The sequence below is a fragment of the Glandiceps talaboti genome, chromosome 1, assembly GCF_964340395.1.
Source record: "Glandiceps talaboti chromosome 1, keGlaTala1.1, whole genome shotgun sequence".
NCBI lineage: Eukaryota > Metazoa > Hemichordata > Enteropneusta > Spengelidae > Glandiceps > Glandiceps talaboti.
In genome coordinates this window covers 8,098,266-8,116,731 of record NC_135549.1, presented here as the reverse complement: position 1 = coordinate 8,116,731, position 18,466 = coordinate 8,098,266, and the positions used below count along the sequence as shown (strand labels likewise).

The window sequence follows — 18,466 nt, the reverse complement described above, 5'->3', positions numbered from 1 at the left end:
CATTGCGTCCTTTATCCTACCAGGTTCCCAATTATACAACTGGGTTGACTGAGGCAGAATCGTGGTTCAAATCTCCCCCAAGGACTTTTGTTAGCCATTCAAAAACAAGCGGCCGTGATTTGGGCTCAAACCTGCCATTTCAAGCCGGCCATTCTAACCATTCGACCATCATCGCTCCACATTCAGACCATATGGCCTACCAGTGACTTTCTCCGGAAATTACGTATGGTTGTGCCCTTGTTCCGAGTTAAAATTTAAAAAAAAAAACTAAAACGATCCCGTGTCCTTGTTCACCCTGTGCCTAAGTCCATATGGCATTACACCTATCAAAATCTGGAAAAGCTGTTAATGTCTAATAATTGTCTGTTCACAATAACTTTGGATGTTGAGCAATTTTCGAACTCTGTAAGAAAGTGTTTATGATGGACAGATGGAGGATAGTTTAGTGGTCTGGTTGGTTGGTTGGTTGGTTGGTTGGTTGGTTGGTTAGTTGGTTGATTGTGTGGCCGGGTGGCTGGTTCTCATTTACGTCACATGGTAGGTGATAAATACAATAAGTTTGAACGAATGACCAAACTGTGGAACAATATAGCTACCGGCAAAATTTTGTATAGTACCATATGAGTTGTAGGGGGTGTATAATGTCGTTCAAGACAGCAGCTCAATGAAGTCACAAATCCTACAGCTACGGAATGTGCTGTCTTATTTTATTTTCACTGCTATAAAATTAATTAAAATGAAACGATAAAATTATGATAAACAAATTGAACACTGGATTTAAAAAAAAAACTTCACTGGCAAATTCAGGAAAAATTTCATTTGAATGAGTGACCGTTACAATGACAGTGACAGGTAGCAATTCAGCTAATGACGGTTAATCATATGATGACAGAGACGGTGAATCTTCAGCTATACGTACTTGAGGTCAGATTTTGTAAAGAAGTTGCGACTTAATTGGACACACCCAATTTGATTCCCACCACCACCACCACCACCACCATCACCACCCTCCTCTCCCATCACACCCCCGAAAATCCTTCGGGGCCCTGGAAGCTAAAATTTTTCACGGCCTTAACCAGCTACGTCTTCAAAACGTCACAAGAATTAAATAAAAAGACAATATCCATGTAAGTTCTCCTGTTGATACACTGAACAGCAGGAACAACAGCAACAGGAAATCACTTATACAATACAAAGTGGTTACACCCGTCCATGACACAATGAAGGTAATGACTTCTATTGTGCACTATTTTTCTCGTGGTTTTTCCGGGTGCTGGACAACATATATAGTTGTACATACAAATACGTACTGTCAGATACCTGGAGGAAATACCTCGCCAATAGCGCAGAAAAACTGTTGTGATAAACTCTTCCATGGAGCGCGTTATTTTTTGCGCTTTCGTCGTCTTGGGTTGCTTACAGTATTGCCATGGTAACCGAGACGCCAATGCTAGAGTTAAAGTGAGATTAGAAAACAACGGCTATGAAGGTATAGTTATTGCAGTACACCGTGATGTCAAAGAAACCCCAACCCTACTGGATAAAATAAAGGTAGGTTAAAACATATATTTCTTCAAAACACTCCCACTGAAATTGTGAAACTGGTCGGTTAAATAGCGATTTTCTTGCATTGCACACTGTACATTTATGCGCCCCTTAATTAAAACTTGAAAACAGATGCTTCCAACAGGCAAACTGATTGTAACTAATAAACAAACAAACAATTCTACCAAGCGTATCATGAACACTGCACATTTTCTGAAGGGAATGATGTCCCTTAGCCCAAAATGTAAACCTCGCCGTTGCAATCTGCTGCAGCAGAGAATCTATGTGATCAAGCGACTGTGCCTACATGTGTCAATTCATGTCCCCACCGTCCGTGAAAAATTCCGACCACTTCCTGACAAAAAAACGTTACAATGCGCAGATTCCGAATTCCTCGACTAGAGATCACCAGTGGACTTTTAAACTACAAGCAAAGTTATGTTTTGATCATTATATAAGGGATGTACAAAAACCAGGTACCAAATGCACCAAAGTGTTACACGACTTATCTATATCTTGGCAGCATTCCACTTTCCCTTCTTAACACAGTCACTTGAACATTGCTTTTGTCTAAAATTCGAAACCAATTTCTAGCAAAACCTTTGCACAAACTGCACTTGCCAAATTATTTTGTAATTACATGTTAATTACATGTATGTTGTATGTTGCAATTCTATGATGGCCATTTCACTTTAGTAAGACTTTATTTACTAACCATGTAAAAACCGAGATTGGCTGCAAATTGTGAATAAACAAGAATATATCCGTTGCGAAAAGAACAGCCTTTGGCAAATAAATGTTCATCTACAAACTGTAAATGGAGTGTGATATTTGATTTGTCGATCGGTGACTTCGTTGTCTCAATTGGTTGTACCAGAAGATGCTTCTTCAACGTATTATGATGGATGGACTCTGATTCCAAGCTTCAAGTCACATTTCCTTGTGATTAATATTGATATGTATAACAGTTAGAAATGTAACTAAGGTATATGCATATATATCTAAATTCTCACACTAGGCTGTGGTCCATGTAATGCGTCGAGTGTGTGTCGATTTCTGAAGTGGTTGGTTGGGATTCAATATTAAATTTGTACAGTAATTTCTCCCCGCGTTTATTAAGTCGTCGCTCAAAAGACAACGTTTGATGGTGAAACCACAGACTGTGACAGATTGCTCCAAGTATTAACACTGACATCCACAAAAGAGGATACGTCCAACCTAGTGTGTCCCTTCAAAAGTGTATACTTCTACCCGCTAGTTGCACCAACACTAAACATGATAAAATCTGACACACTTGGGTTATATTTCTTGGTTGCAATTTTAAATAACTCGAACATATCTCTGCTATAAGGCGACGATAACCTAATATAAGGTTGGTATCTAGGTCTCAACCGCTACTCATATGACAAATCCTTGTAGTTTGGAATAAGCTTTGTATCACGTCGCTGAACATGTTCAATAGCCGAGATATGTTTAGTGAGATGTGGAGTCTACACCCGATTTGCGTACTCAAGGAGGGGTAGGTCGGTTAATTTTAGACAAGGTGTTACGGTTCACTGGCAAAGAATGTGACTTATTTTGACCTTTTCTAACACTCTTTTTTTGGAGCGCATTTTTCTTCTGCCTCTCACGGTATACAGACAAAGTGATGTTCCATTGTTAACATGTTCTTTAAATCATCTAGACACCATCATCAGATATTTCCTCCCACTTCATTTCCATATACTCGTTCATCTTTGGATAGTTCCCTTGTCATAGTTATATCGTGCTTTAGGTATTTCTTTCTACTTAGCGCCACAGATGACCTCTAACATGACCACAGCATAGTCGCTCTTACCCAAGGGTGATCAATAGTTGACAGTGTGTATAATGTCTTTCTCATTTGTAAATACCAAGTCACGTAAACAGGGTTTATCTCCCCCTCTAACCCGTGCGGGTCTATCCAAAAGGTGACACTAATAACTGTCACGGACTGATGCAATGAATCTGCCAGGAAACACAGTTACACAGTTAAATTCGATATATATATTATATATATATGAAACCGTGCATTCTAGTGTTACATACATGACATGAAAGACAAAGGGTCACGGTGGCCATTCACTGGGTCAGGCTGCATGGGCGACAAGAAGTACAGTTTGACAGTCGCAAGATTGATAAAGGCCTAATAGTAGGCATCAGTCTATTCAGCCATGAATGATAGGTTGAAACAATAGTGTATTTGTCACCAGCACACAAACAAACAAACAAACAAACAGATTTATAGTATTACACCGGATTGTAATGAGTACGGTCATTACTACAGAACTTTCTCGAGTAAGATTTTAAAAGTTCGATAATTTCTTTGTCCATTTTGCAACCCTTCCACCCCAGGAAAAAGTCTTACTTTAATAAATCATCGAACCAGTTGTCTATATATATATAAAGCATATAGTTGCATGCTGTGCACGTCTTTGTCTACCTTCATACGGATATTGATGAGGGCGCCAACTATCGAGGATAATTTAATTTGTAACAGTTGAAAACGCATTCCCTGGGGCGGCGATTCGTTACTTGGTCCTCCGATGTGAGACTATCCTTCTAAGAATGATCTATTTGATTGATCAATATGTTTAGTCCCCGAAGGAGGGGCTGTTACGATGGGCTTTCTCAGACCGTGCCTCTTTGCATCGTCTGTAATGCATCTTTTCTCTAACATTAACATTCAATTTCATTCATAACTGGCCATGGTACATCACGGTGTACTGCAATAACTTCATAGCCGTTGTTTTCTAATGACACTGTAACTCTAGCATTGGCATCTCGGTTACCATGGCAATACTGTAAGCAGTCTAAGACGACGAAAGCGCAAAAAATAACGCGCTAAATGGAAGAGTATATCACAACAAAGTTGTTCTGCGCTATTGGCGAGGTCTTTCTTCCAGGTACCTGACAGTACGTATTTGTATGTACAACTATATATGTTGTCCAGCACCCGGAAAAAACCATGAAAAAAATAGTGCACAATAGAAGTCATTACCTTCATTGTGTCATGGACGGGTGTAACCGATTTATATTGTATTGTATTGGGTCAGGCTGCAAGGGCGACAAAAAGTATAGTTTGACAGTCGCAAGATTGATAAAGGCCTATCGAAGGCATAAATCTATTCAGCCATGAATGATAGGTTGAAACAATTGTGTATTTGTCACCAGCACACAAACATATGTATTACATCGAAAAACGTCGTATTGTAATGAGTACCGTCATTTCTAATTAACTTTCTCGAGTAAGAGTAAAAAAATTCGATAATTTCTTTGTTCATTTTGCAACCCTATCTTTTCTCTCCAGGAAAAAGTCTTACTGTATTAAATCAACGAACCAGTTGTCTGTTTGTATACACTCAGACCACTTCTGTGGTCTGAGTATATATAAAGCATATGGTTGCATGCATGATGCTGTGCACGTCTTTGTCTACCTTCATACGGATATTGATGAGGGCGCCAACTATCGAGGATAATTTCATTTGTTACAGTTGTTAACGCATTCCCTGATGCGGCGATTCGTTACTTGGGCTTCCGCTTTTCAAGATGTGTGACTATCCTTCTAAGAAGGACGTATTTGATTGACCAATTTGTTTAGCCCGCGAAGGAGGGGCTATTACGATATACTCTGGACACCCTCAGTCCGTGCTTTCTTACATCGTCTGTAATACATCATTTCTCTAACATTAACATTCAATTTCATTCATAACGGGCCACTTTGTTTTTACGACATATGCAAATTTCACCGAACATATTTGTAGTTAAAAATAAAGGTTTATTGTATAACTCCAAATCTTAAATACACTCCATGATTCTTGAAAGAAAACTTGTTTACTTTGCACTGCATGCTGAAACATGTGAGATAGATTTCAGTGCTTCACAGTTTAGAGTATATTATAGTAGAGATAAACGAAATAAAGCATTGATAATTCACGATGAAAAGCATGTGAATGACTACCTTACTCATGAATAGCTTTTACAAATGGTTTTATTTCCTTTTCAGAGTATTTTCACCAATGCTTCATCAATTCTACATACAGCTACTGATAACCGTGCCTATTTTCGTCACATTACTATACTGGTACCATCCAGTTGGAATAACAGACCAGAGTACGAAGTGGCGACATTTGAAAGTTTTGAAACCGCAAATATCATCATCACCAATAAAGGTTTCAGTGCGAGTAGACCATCGGTGAAACACTTCCAAGAATGTGGACGACCAGGATTGTATATGCATTTACCACTAGCATTTCTGACCAATCCCAATACACCGTGTAAACAAGGACCTCTCGGTATGTTAGCATGCCAACTATGGCTTACAGCGTAATCATTCGCCCACATGGTTTATCGGTATTGTATGTTTAGAATTGACAGACAGACAGACAGACAGACAGACAGACAGACAGACAGACAGACAGACAGACAGACAGACAGACAGACAGACAGACAGACAGACAGACAGACAAACAAACAGAGACGTAAGGAATATTTCTGCTTGTCTAGGCAATAAACAAATGTTTGGTATGTCTGTCGTTGTTTCTCAGTGCTCACTCTTTTGTTCTCAGAGGCATGCCATTAAACGATCATTGTTTTTTATTATGAACAGACAAGGTCATTGTGCATGAATGGGGACACCTTCGATGGGGTTTGTTTGACGAATATGCAACGAGTGATACAGAAGACGATACCATATACAATGATGAGCAAGGTTTTCATACCACGTCATGTCCTGCTGATATTGATCCAGTAAACTTTCAGGGTTCCGATCCTTGTGATGGCGTCGATGATTCGGCAAGTGTGAATGGTGTGACAGCAATCAAGGCTTCCTTCATGTATGCACAATTTATTCCGACGGTTAGTATCCACATCATATAATGAATAAATAATTCAATTTTGTGAAAAGAGTATGATTATTTCGACATTCAAGTAGACACCGTATTTGGATGATACGCTTATATTTTTTTAGAATGTGTTCTGTGCATGTGATATAACTGTTCAGCACAATTTTCCATACCTTCATAAATAACACTTGTCATTAGTGACTTTACGTCCATTTTGTAACTCGTCTTGTGACCTTTTCGCTTACTGTATTTAGTTCTCTTTTACCTACTTGTATAATTTTGCGTGATTGCTAATGTTGTGATGATTGAGGGCCTCAATGGAAAGAAGTGTTTATATTAATTTACGTTAGTACTGTAGCACTTATATTTAAACTACCTTCAATAAATATATTTTTATTATTACCATTCTTATAGCATTTTGTTGCAACATCCAATTTTGAAACGCAAATTTCTTTGTACAGGTTGACGGTTTTTGTAATAATGATTCGAGTGATTCTACCAGATATCATAATATAGTGGCTCCAAATAGACAAAATAGGTTGTGTGGTGGTCAGAGTGCATGGGAGGTCATGGGTCAACATGAAGATTTCAAAGACGGCAACAATCCACCAAGATCCATCCAAGACACAACACCTACATTCAGGATTGTGAGAACTGGTACACGAAGAGTAGTGTTGGTTCTTGATACTTCAGGTAGTATGTCGGTGAGTAACTCACTGCCGCTATTGTACCTACATTATATAGTAATGTTCGGCAATATGTGTATGAAATCTTTTCGAAACCTACGTTGGTTCTTGATACTTCGGGAAGCATGCAGGTAAATATTTTATTTCAAAGTGTCCAAAGACCAACGTGGACGTTAATAATATGAGAGTATAGTCATTTCTCGTCAAAATTATACTTTAAACACCCTATGCAGTTCGTCTTATCTATATCCATGAGTCATTGTCTGCAACTCGTCGCATCGAAATATATCACAAAGATAACGCTAGGTACATTTGTAATTAGTTTCATACAATAAAACAAACTTCTTAATGAGCAGGAATATTTGCAGATAAGACATTGGTAGAAAAGGTATATAGTGTACATTTACAGCAGATGTAAACTATAGTATAGTATGTATGATTCTTACTAACAGTAAAATAGTTGAAGATCTTCTTTCTGCCATAATCTGATCACAAACTTAAGCAGTAGAGCATTGATACAATTTGGAAGTGCAAGTCCCGGCAAGTTTGCTTGTTATGTTACCAGTTATTTTCCAAATCGAGTGACAGTTCCTCAGAATCTGACATGACTGGTTTGTAGCTATAGGTGGTATCGTGTTTTCTTCCTTTGCTACCTGTAGGGTTAATTGCACGTAATGGGTTTTATAGGTGTGATGTACGACCTTCCAGGAAAAAGTTGATAAAGAAATGAAAACATATATACAACATTGCAAGAAATGTATATGTATGTGGGGTTGTTGTTTTTTCATTTGACGAGAACGTGACAAATTGTATCGTATTGTATATGCCAGGGTTCCAGGATAAAGCTGCTACACCTCTATGCGACTCAGTTTATTGAAGAATTTGTAGATGATGGGAGCATGGTTGGAATCGTAAAATTTTCTGGAAACAATGACGAGGAAACGAGAATATTAGCTGAGATGACACAGATAACAAACGCCATTGATCGACGCTGGTTGTCTGAGCGCGTGCCCACTACCACAGATTCTGCTACAAGTATAGGTGCTGGGCTGCTCAAAGCGTTGGAGGTAGAGTCAACTAAATTAACTTTGAATTTTATTATTTTTAATGATAATTACAATTATATTAACGAAACTTTTCTCGGTGTGAATATTCTGAGATGGTGAGTTTGTTATTGTACATGTACGTGATGACGTCATGACCCATTTTGGCCGAATGGCGACAAGTGTTGTTACAGTGATATAAGTGTAATTTATAATTATAGAAATTTACTGCAACACCATAAACTCAATTCGACATGTTGTTGGACCCATATGGTGATGGTTCTATATTAATAATTAACATTAGCTGAAAAATGGCTACATCAAGCCGTACTTAAGGTATCACATATGCTACAAAGTGTTGACTTGTGGCTGATTTCTGTCAGAACAGGTTTGAATGTGTTCATATCAAATACTAGTATAATAGCAGAGTTAGGTCTTCATTCGTTATTGCAAAATGCACAAATTGAGCTGTTTCAAGGTATATCAAGTACAGCATGTAATATTGAAGCATTGTGATCTGAGCGAGTCTCAGGGTCGAGATTGGGTTGACGCTGAGATGAGTTACCGACCTTGGAAGGAATGGACCAAATACACCAATATCGCCGTGGGCTAGACCAACAGGTGAGGGACAGAACGGTCATAAAATACACGAATAACGTATTCAAAAATATGCAAATCGGAGTGACAAAGTAAGGGACTGGTAATAAATAGTTGTTACTGTACGTGGAGACAGAGTTGAACTCCACATCATAACAGGCATGCTAAGTGTCTTTCAATTGTTTTCTCTCTTCTTCTTTTAACTGTAATCTGTAGTTGTTACAAGACAGTGAAATACCAACTGGTGGGGCATCTATCCTCCTGATAACTGATGGTGGTGAAACATCACCACCATATATATCTGACGTCATTGGTGACGTTCACGATGCTGGGATAAGAATAGACACCCTCGCTTACACTCAATCAGCAGCAGAACAACTAAGGGAATTGTCAGAAGACAGTGGAGGTCATTACTATTATTCACCGGAAGAGGAGTACTCCATCTCTCTGATGGACTCCCTTGCGTCATCTATAACCAGCACTCCAATGGATAACTACGAAGCCATATCTGTCATGGTATGAAATGTCTGTTTGTTTGTTTGTTTGTTTGTTTGTTTGTTTGTTTGTTTGTTTGTTTGTTTGTTTGTTTGTATTTTGAAAGATCCTATACCGAGTAATACTAGTATTTGACTCTACCAAAAAATAAATAAATAAATAGATAAATAGTAAAACACCTAAACAACACAAAGTGTATGTATATTCACAATGTTTATCACATGTGTACATAAACTGTAGGATAAGGGTTGTAAATAAGGAACAAGCCCAATTTACGGGGGGCTGAGGAGAAAAGGGGGCCACGAAATAAATTGGGGATACGAAGGGGCCATGAAAATTCTCATGGTCGGAAAGGGGGTCACGAAATATTTTGCTTGTGATTTTGAACCAAATGAAACCTCAGGACTCAGCGCGGCCGTTTACCGAGTACCCAATAAGTTCTTAGCATTCTTAATCATCTACCCTCGAAAATCTTTTTCGTATCCAACTTGCTTCATGTCGCATCATCCTGATCCATTGCGATCTGAGACATTTTTCTTTACTTAGGCTAGGGCACAGGAGCTCCATTCTCGCAAACCAGAGCTGTTATTTCTTCCGCGAACTTCGAAATAACGTTCGGACGGCACGTTTTGGACGGTGCTGTAAAAGAGGCCGTGGTTCAAGTTTGCGACGATGAGGAGCCCGCGTTGTTGCTAATTTCACCACTAGAGGGCGACCCGAAGGCTCGCCTAGCAAGTACATGTACAGTGCGTAAGAACGAGAAGGAACGACACAGAACTCAGAGGAACTTATGAGATTTAATTTGAGAGCTCGGAAATATACAAAAAATCAACGTCAACGGTCAAATAAATAACGTCTGGCGATAGTAAATATCTTCAATTCAATGTATCATTGTCATCTATTTAAAATGGCCACAGATGGCAATATTTAGCGATAAGTTAACCCAGCTGTGGCCATTTTAAACAGATGACAATGATACATTGAAAAATTGAAGATATTTACTATCGCTCGACGTTATTTATTTGACCTTTGACGATTATTGTTTGTATGTTTCCGAGCTCTCAAATTAAATCTCATAAGTTCCTCTGAGTTCTGAGTTCTGTGGTCTGAGCTCCTATTTGTAAAGAAAAATCTCTAAGTGGTACACCATTTGATTTCTGTGGGGCTGGAGGATTTTCGAGAAGAAAAAAGTTGTCGCCGGCCAAAAACAGGAAAAAATATTTGCTGACCAACTCAAGACAGAAAAGAAAACTTTGCAGGGCATGAACTAAAACAAAACATAAATTGGTTGTGCTGCAACCGTCGTAAATTCTGTTCGTTCCCTAACGCCAAAAAGTGATTTGAAAGTACGTTTGATGTTAAGGTATTCTTCAAGGAAGTAATAAGCTAATATTTCGCATTACCCAGTACGTACAGTTGCAGATACAAACTAGATATACTGTATAATATTGTAAATATTCCTACATATAGATGATTATTATAATTGTTTTACATTGCCATGTTCGTCTATTTTTCTGCCTGTGCTCTTGCATAGCCACACATTCATTCACCCACTTACCAAATAATTCATTCTTATTTATTTATTTATTTATTTATTTATTTATTTATTTATTTATTTACTTATTCATTCATTCATTTATTCATTCATTGTATTCATTCATTCTTTCATTCATTCATTCATTCATTCATTCATTCATGCATTCGTTCATTTATTCCTCCACCTACTTACTTGTTATGTCATGCTATAAACATGAAACAAAATATGACGTTGATGCATTCACCACCAAAATAAACACCTTTTCTATAATAAATAAGAAATGGACAGATATTTATTGCGACCTTTCTCCTCTCACAGATTGAAAGCAATATTATGACCATGTCGCCTGATGGGTCGGAATATACAGGCGTTGTATTTGTTGATCCATCTATCGGAAAGAATACGACATTCACATTCATATTTTCATCCACACTGCTTGATGTCACAGTATATTCCCCGAGCGGTAACACCATCGACCACAACTATGCTGGATATAGTAGAGATTATGTGACAAGGAAAGTTGTTATAAAAATAGCAGATATAGCTGAGGTAACATTTACGGTTTTCTCCTGTTTCTTGTTTGTTTATGTGTCATTATAATTCATGCGAACTTATAATAAGCTTTTAAGTTAGATTTCTCAATGTGAATTATTACCCGTTTGAATGACACTATATGGTTATAGCATTAGAAAGAAGTCGCAAGCCTTGGTCCACCACTTTCAACATATCAGTATAGTTATATACCTTTTACTTTGAACTTCTTTTCAATGGCGGTCGGTACAATCCATGCAGCCATCAATGATGCATTCACTGCTAGTACTAGGTTTCAACAAAGAGGTATGTACAGCAGGCGTATTAGGAAGAGTACTCTTACTACTAGCGAAAACTGTGGTAATGATAATGAATATAGATTTACGAATTGTGAAATGTAGTGTATGAATTTAGAATTACCCCCCCCCCCCTCCCATGTTACATGTACATTTTCTATTTTAGATTGGGAAATGGCAGTACGTTATACAAGGCAGTGCAACAACCCAAACCGTCATATTGTTAGCCCAGTCACGTGTACGAAGCTATGGTACTGATCCTATTTCGGTAGAGGGTTATCTAAGTTTATCTCTAGTCAACTATACAGAAGACCCAAAAGTATCAGTTATGGCCGATGTGAAGAAAGGTCTCTTACCGGTTCTTGATGCTGACGTAACGGCTATACTTGATAGACCAACTGGTGGCACAGTGTCGATAACGTTATCAGACAACGGAGCTGGTAAGTCATTCATACGTACACTCGATGTCAACGTGAAGGAGGAACAGCATGAGCGTTACAAATGTTACTTACTTTGAATAAAACCAGACCAACAATTTACGTATTTTACTGAGTGTAAGAGTTGTGTTGTTTTGTGTTGGTGGCTAACATTGTGGTTGTGACTACAAATTGTGATTCAGTTTCAGCTGCCTGACGTAACGACGTACAGGAAGGTTCTGTTATAGCTTTGTGTGTGCATATTTATAAACGTAGTACGTACAAATGTACATGTACAAATATGTGTGTGTTTGTCTGTAAACATAATCTTTTTAACTACATCAATTGTAATGACATCTCTCTTATGACAATGGTAAAAACTTATTAGATGTTGGTAAACATCATTTGCATAATTGATGATTTTCTGTAATTATGCAATTTCAATATAATTTGGTTTATACATGGATAAAAAGAATAATATGTGTTCTATGCAGCCGGTATATGTTTTCTTTTATTTTAATGAGTCATTTGCGTAAATAATGATTTTTACCAATTTGAGGATATTCTATGTATGGTTACTCAAATTTGTAAATTTTGGTAATGGAAATGCTAACGTTCATAAATGTTGTATTTATTCTACATGGTAACATTATAGACTTTAATAACATCAATGCATCCTTCTTCAGGTGCAGACTTATTGAAAGGAGATGGTATATACTCGTCCTTCTTCCTTGATTTTTCACCATGTTCTGGTACATGTAGATATGGTGTTAAAATCAAGGTCAGTAATGACGATAACACTGCTAGAATTATCTCATACGACGAGTCAGTCAGCAGAGCACTCCTGATAAACGAAGGTAAGCTGGTAAAACAAAGAGTAGGAAAATAAGTAGGAATCACTGTGAAAGATACAGTGACACCAAATCTGTTGGTTAGCTGTGCATTCAACTGTTTTAGTACTATCAATAAATTATTTTTCTCTAAACATGTTCAGCTTTGAAAGTTACATACGTGTGTGTGTGTTTGTATATATAACTCGGTGAGTATCAATCTGCTAAGACAGTGCTCTATACCGCAGTGGCAGAGCGCAATAGTTTTGAACTATATATATATATATATATATATATATATATATATATATATATATATATATATATATATATATATATATATATATATATATATATATATATATATATATATATAAACTCCCCAATTCATGAATGTGCATGTAACTTTGCCCAGTTCACAAAATAATATCCTACCATGTAAAACATTCTTTTATAGACATTTTGCTAAACTAATGTAGGATTCAAAGGCCATGATTGAAAGGAGCATGTCGTTCTACCTTGTAACATTTGATCAACACTGTTAGCACTGCATCTGAAATTCAATTAAACATTTTGCAGTGATATCCATGCTGACGTACGTATGAGATTGAGCATGCGCACTTGCGTTATTTATATAGCGTATGATACTTGTCTATTCAAAGTATTACAAAGTAAGGCTCCAAAGCACCATTTGACCTCACCAACTATCTTAATTGTAATGTCTTGGATTTTAATAGAATCTGCGTTCGAGACACTAATTTACAAATGATCTTTGTAATGATAGTGTCCTTGGAGTCAAAAATATTCACACAAAACTTTATAATTACAGTGAGTGAAAACATTGAGAATGTGACAACAGTTCCAGCAGAACCGTTTAATCGAGCAATCTCTGGTGGTGCGTTTGATGTTCATGGTGGACCCAAACTTCAAGTTGAAAATGATAGCCAACCTATTGATGTCTTTCCTCCTTCCCGTGTACAAGACTTGAGAGTTGTGGAAACTTTCCATGAGAATAGTACCATAGTGCTGACATGGACGGCTGTTGGAGATGATTATGACCGTGGAATAGGTAAAAGGTTTCAATGTTTCAACCGAAAAAAGTCAATTTACTGAAAATTTAAAACTAGAATCATGATCTTTAAAGTATACGAAACTATGAAAGTACTGTTATAACTCCCGCTAAAAAATGTTCAGTATGCCCTTAAATATATGGAATATATGTCCAGGTAAAATGCCCACAATACCGAGATAGTTCAGTTTCTTTACTGTGATGATAATTAGATGTCTGTAGCAGTTCTTTGGCAACATTTACATGATCTATTTCTTACTTGTGACAACAGAGAGTTACTATTCTTACCTAAATTTCTTTCGTTTTCAGTTGCAGAGTATGACCTGCGGATGTCTAATGGTATAAGGGATCTATATGATGACTTCTACAATACATACAAGATAACAGATGACGATTTACTACTTGGCAGTTTGACTACCCCTCAGATTTCTGGTTCTCGTGAAGTAATTGCAGTTTTAGTCAACTCAACTTCACAAAATATGACATATGCATTCAGAATTGGAGCTGTTGATGAATCTGGTTTGAAAGGCAAATTATCGAATGTTGTTTTCACTCTGTTCTCTTTTCCCGCCACGACACCTCCCACCACCGTCACCAGTACCACCAGCACCTCTGACACTACTTACACGTCGACTACTACTGTGACCACCGAATCTCACGATGCTGATCGATCAACCGAACCGCAGGGTAGTGACTCAATCGTCAGCGTCAGCTTCTCCGATGCTTCATCTACGACAGTTACTATGGCAATCAAATCACACGATGGTGATCGTTCTCCCAAATCTCAAGATGTTCGGTCAAACGTATACGCCATAGTATCAGCAGTAGCGATGGCTGTATTAATGATTACCGCGGTACTATTCTATACTTTCTGTAGACGAGGCAATGCAGAGGCAATGCAACAAAAAGATAATATTCCCTGATTTTACTGGTGACGATTACAGTATAAAATAGTTTCTAAAAATCTGAGAGAAGTACACTATATGAAAAAACTCCAATACACAAACATTACTGTCTTTGTTCACCAATTGTTAAAACTACTGTAAAGTACAATACACAAACATTACTGTCTTAACTCACCAATTGTTAAAACTACTGTAAAGTACAATACACAAACATTACTGTCTTGGTTCACAAATTGTTAAAACTACTGTAAAGTACAATACACAAACATTACTGTCTTGGTTCACCAATTGTTAAAACAACTGTAAAGTACAATACACAAACATTACTGTCTTGGTTCACCAATTGTTAAAACTACTGTAAAGTACAATACACAAACATTACTGTCTTAGTTCACCAATTGTTAAAACGACTGTAAAGTACAATACACAAACATTACAGTCTTAGTTCACAATTGTTAAAACTACTGTAAAGTACAATACACAAACATTACTGTCTTGGTTCACCAATTGTTAAAACTACTGTAAAGTACAATACACAAACATTACTGTCTTAGTTCACCAATCGTTAAAACGACTGTAAAGTACAATACACAAACATTACTGTCTTAGTTCACCAATTGTTAAAACTACTGTAAAGTACAATACACAAACATTACTGTCTTAGTTCACCAATCGTTAAAACGACTGTAAAGTACAATACACAAACATTACTGTCTTAGTTCACCAATTGTTAAAACGACTGTAAAGTACAATACACAAACATTACTGTCTTAGTTCACCAATTGTTAAAACTACTGTAAAGTACAATACACAAACATTACTGTCTTAGTTCACCAATTGTTAAAACTACTGTAAAGTACAATACACAAACATTACTGTCTTGGTTCACAAATTGTTAAAACTACTGTAAAGTACAATACACAAACATCAAACAAGTAACCTTGTGGTTTAATCACCTGCTAAAACATCACTGTACGGATTCTTTTGAATAATATTTGAAAAAAACCATGGACCTATAATACATAATCTTAATATGATAATGTGATTAATGTAAGTATATAATGTAATCAGTACCATACAATCATATATAATCATATCAAATAATCATCTATAGTCATATATAATCAATATATTATCATTCATATCATATCATATCGTATCATATGATATCATATAATATCATATAATATCATACCATATCATATAGTCATATTTAATCACATATAATCAATAATCAATTTCACACAATCATGTATAATTAATATCATACAATTAATAGTAATCATATCATATATTCAATATCATACAATCATATATATTATCATATACCTATAATCACGTCCCTATGTATTGCTATGGAGCAATACATAAAATTGGGGGAAAACTCCTAAAACCTCCTAAAGTCGGGTCCTTCCGCCGCACGACCTCGGTCCGTAAAAACCCATATCCGGGCTATAAAGACCAATATCTATAATCAACAAAAAGTCATATGCATTCATATATATAATCATAAGATCATATAATCAATGTCATATAATCATATCATATAATTCTGAATAATCAATATCAGATCATATCATGACATTACTGATAAATTCTGTGGTATGATTTATTCAAACGTATTGCCAATCAGTTGCCATTATATAGACATCGGAGTGTTATAATAAATGTTAGTATAGCAAACTCTATCAGAACATCGTTTATTTGTGTGTGTGTGTGTACGTGTGTGTGTGTGTGTGTGTACGTGTGTGTGTGTGTGTGTGTGTACGTGTGTGTACGTGTGGGACTGCACGTATACTTGCAATCTCAACCTAGAAAATCTTCGATCGAATCGTACCAAAAAATGAGATTGTATAAGTTGAATTCTTGCAACATATTGGGTTGTAATGAGGATTCTGGACAGTCATTTCATGATTTCACATCACATAAAATTTGCGTGATTGCCATGACTATCTATCTAAAGACAATAATCACTTAGGAGACATGAATGTTCAGTGTGCATCTAATAAATGTCTGCTAAGTCCCATGAGGCGATGGTGGACCAGTGTGAGAACTAGAATTAGAGTTTCAATTAATTATTTCTTGCCAATCACGCAAAATTCATGTGATGATAAATCATGAAATAATTCCAAAGAACCAAAAGTTTATGAAAATACTTTTATATCCTGGGGTACGTCCCTTTAATGCATGGCCACATCAAAATTTGAATAGATAAAACGAATATACCTATCACTCATCAACAATATATACATAACGCCATTCAAGAACACTACCCTGAAATAAAAACAATCACCAATACACCAGCCATGTTAACTGAACTTACATTTGATTTCACCAAACTGGAGAACATGCAAAACAAAATGTAGACAATTTTGCTTCGATTTGCATACATCGAGAAACAAGCTAATTGCAGCTATCAACCCGAATTATCCATCTGTTTCCATTACACTGTAGTCCTTGACTTTCTTAACTTTAACTATTGGATTATTGAAGTTGAATTATTTGAACTTCCAGAGCCGACAGACAACGACTGGGCCAACACAATGAACTGAACTGAACATGGCCATTTTATCCATGGCCAGTCCTAGTAAGCATTAACATTTAGGTGTAAAAAAACAGATGCTTAGCAGAGCATTAGAGCAAGTTCGTCCACAACAAAAGAATTAATAGTCCTGTGTAATCTTTACGGTGCTACCATATACGATAACACAAATACGTGAACCTGGAATTAAATCCCCGGCCTTTAGTGTTTTTGTTTCACGTTGGGTAGTTTTCAAGAAAAGTGAAATGGTTTTCCAGGTAACACTTGCAGAATTTGGCATGATATCAATATGACAATAGCATATGCAGACAGTGGGCGTGACTTGTCAGTATGTCTTCGGTCCTGTCTAGTCTTAATCTGTAGGTACCAGTGCAGGTCACCTGTAAACAAAGTACATGCATTGCCTTTGGGTCACTAGAGCTCACATTTATTATACTGTAAAACTATGGTAGCGCTATTGATATTTGATGACGTAATTGTGCAACACTTCACCCATGTGCCCCAGGAAATAAATGTCTATGTACTGTTCCTGCAAATGTTTTCAAGTTGTCTGCACATCTACTTGAAAATTGTTACCTCGATGAGTCATAACTATATTTAAATACTGTGAATTCCAAAAGTAATTGAGTTTAGTGGACTGTAAGACGGGAAAGCAAGACCTGAATTTGAAATTTGCCATTGAATAATACATATGTATATGCAGATAAATAGTTGCTTTGTGTACGGACAACAGTTTTACAAACAAGGAAGTAGTTCAATGTGTATACAGTATATGTGTATACAGTATATGTGTACTTATAAGTAACTAAGTAGGACCCCTATAATCACAACTTAAGTATATTATAAGTGTATGTCACATAGTTTCCCTACCATGGATTGTTTTAATAAACTTTAATTGGAAATGTTTTTTGTAAACCCACACATTTTAATGTATCTTTAGAACATCATAAATTAAAGTTTTATTACAATTTAGTAAGACGTCCTCATACAAAACGTTAATAAGCCAGGCAGTGACCTTTGACCGGGAAATTCTCTGGCTTTTCCCTAATTCATTTTGTTGGTGTAAGATATATGATACGTTCTTTGTTCAGTAAGTCAGACCGGTAACATTG

The 18,466-nt window shown here is 36.6% G+C and overlaps 2 protein-coding genes across 2 annotated transcripts; both read left to right on the top strand.

Moving 5' to 3' along the window:
* Nucleotides 1-1,220: 1,220 nt before the first annotated feature.
* On the top strand, nucleotides 1,221-6,341 carry LOC144440228 (calcium-activated chloride channel regulator family member 3-like). The gene is made up of 5 exons (XM_078129585.1): nucleotides 1,221-1,226; nucleotides 1,423-1,551; nucleotides 5,570-5,858; nucleotides 6,173-6,274; nucleotides 6,325-6,341. The coding sequence occupies exons 1-5, from the start codon at nucleotides 1,221-1,223 to the stop codon at nucleotides 6,339-6,341; spliced, it is 543 nt and encodes a 180-aa protein (XP_077985711.1).
* Nucleotides 6,342-6,976: 635 nt separating this feature from the next.
* Nucleotides 6,977-14,830, top strand: LOC144440148 (calcium-activated chloride channel regulator 1-like). The gene is made up of 8 exons (XM_078129461.1): nucleotides 6,977-7,111; nucleotides 7,924-8,160; nucleotides 8,950-9,249; nucleotides 11,084-11,314; nucleotides 11,759-12,032; nucleotides 12,695-12,865; nucleotides 13,668-13,907; nucleotides 14,217-14,830. Exons 1-8 carry the CDS (start codon nucleotides 6,977-6,979, stop codon nucleotides 14,828-14,830), a joined length of 2,202 nt encoding a protein of 733 aa, XP_077985587.1.
* Nucleotides 14,831-18,466: the final 3,636 nt, after the last annotated feature.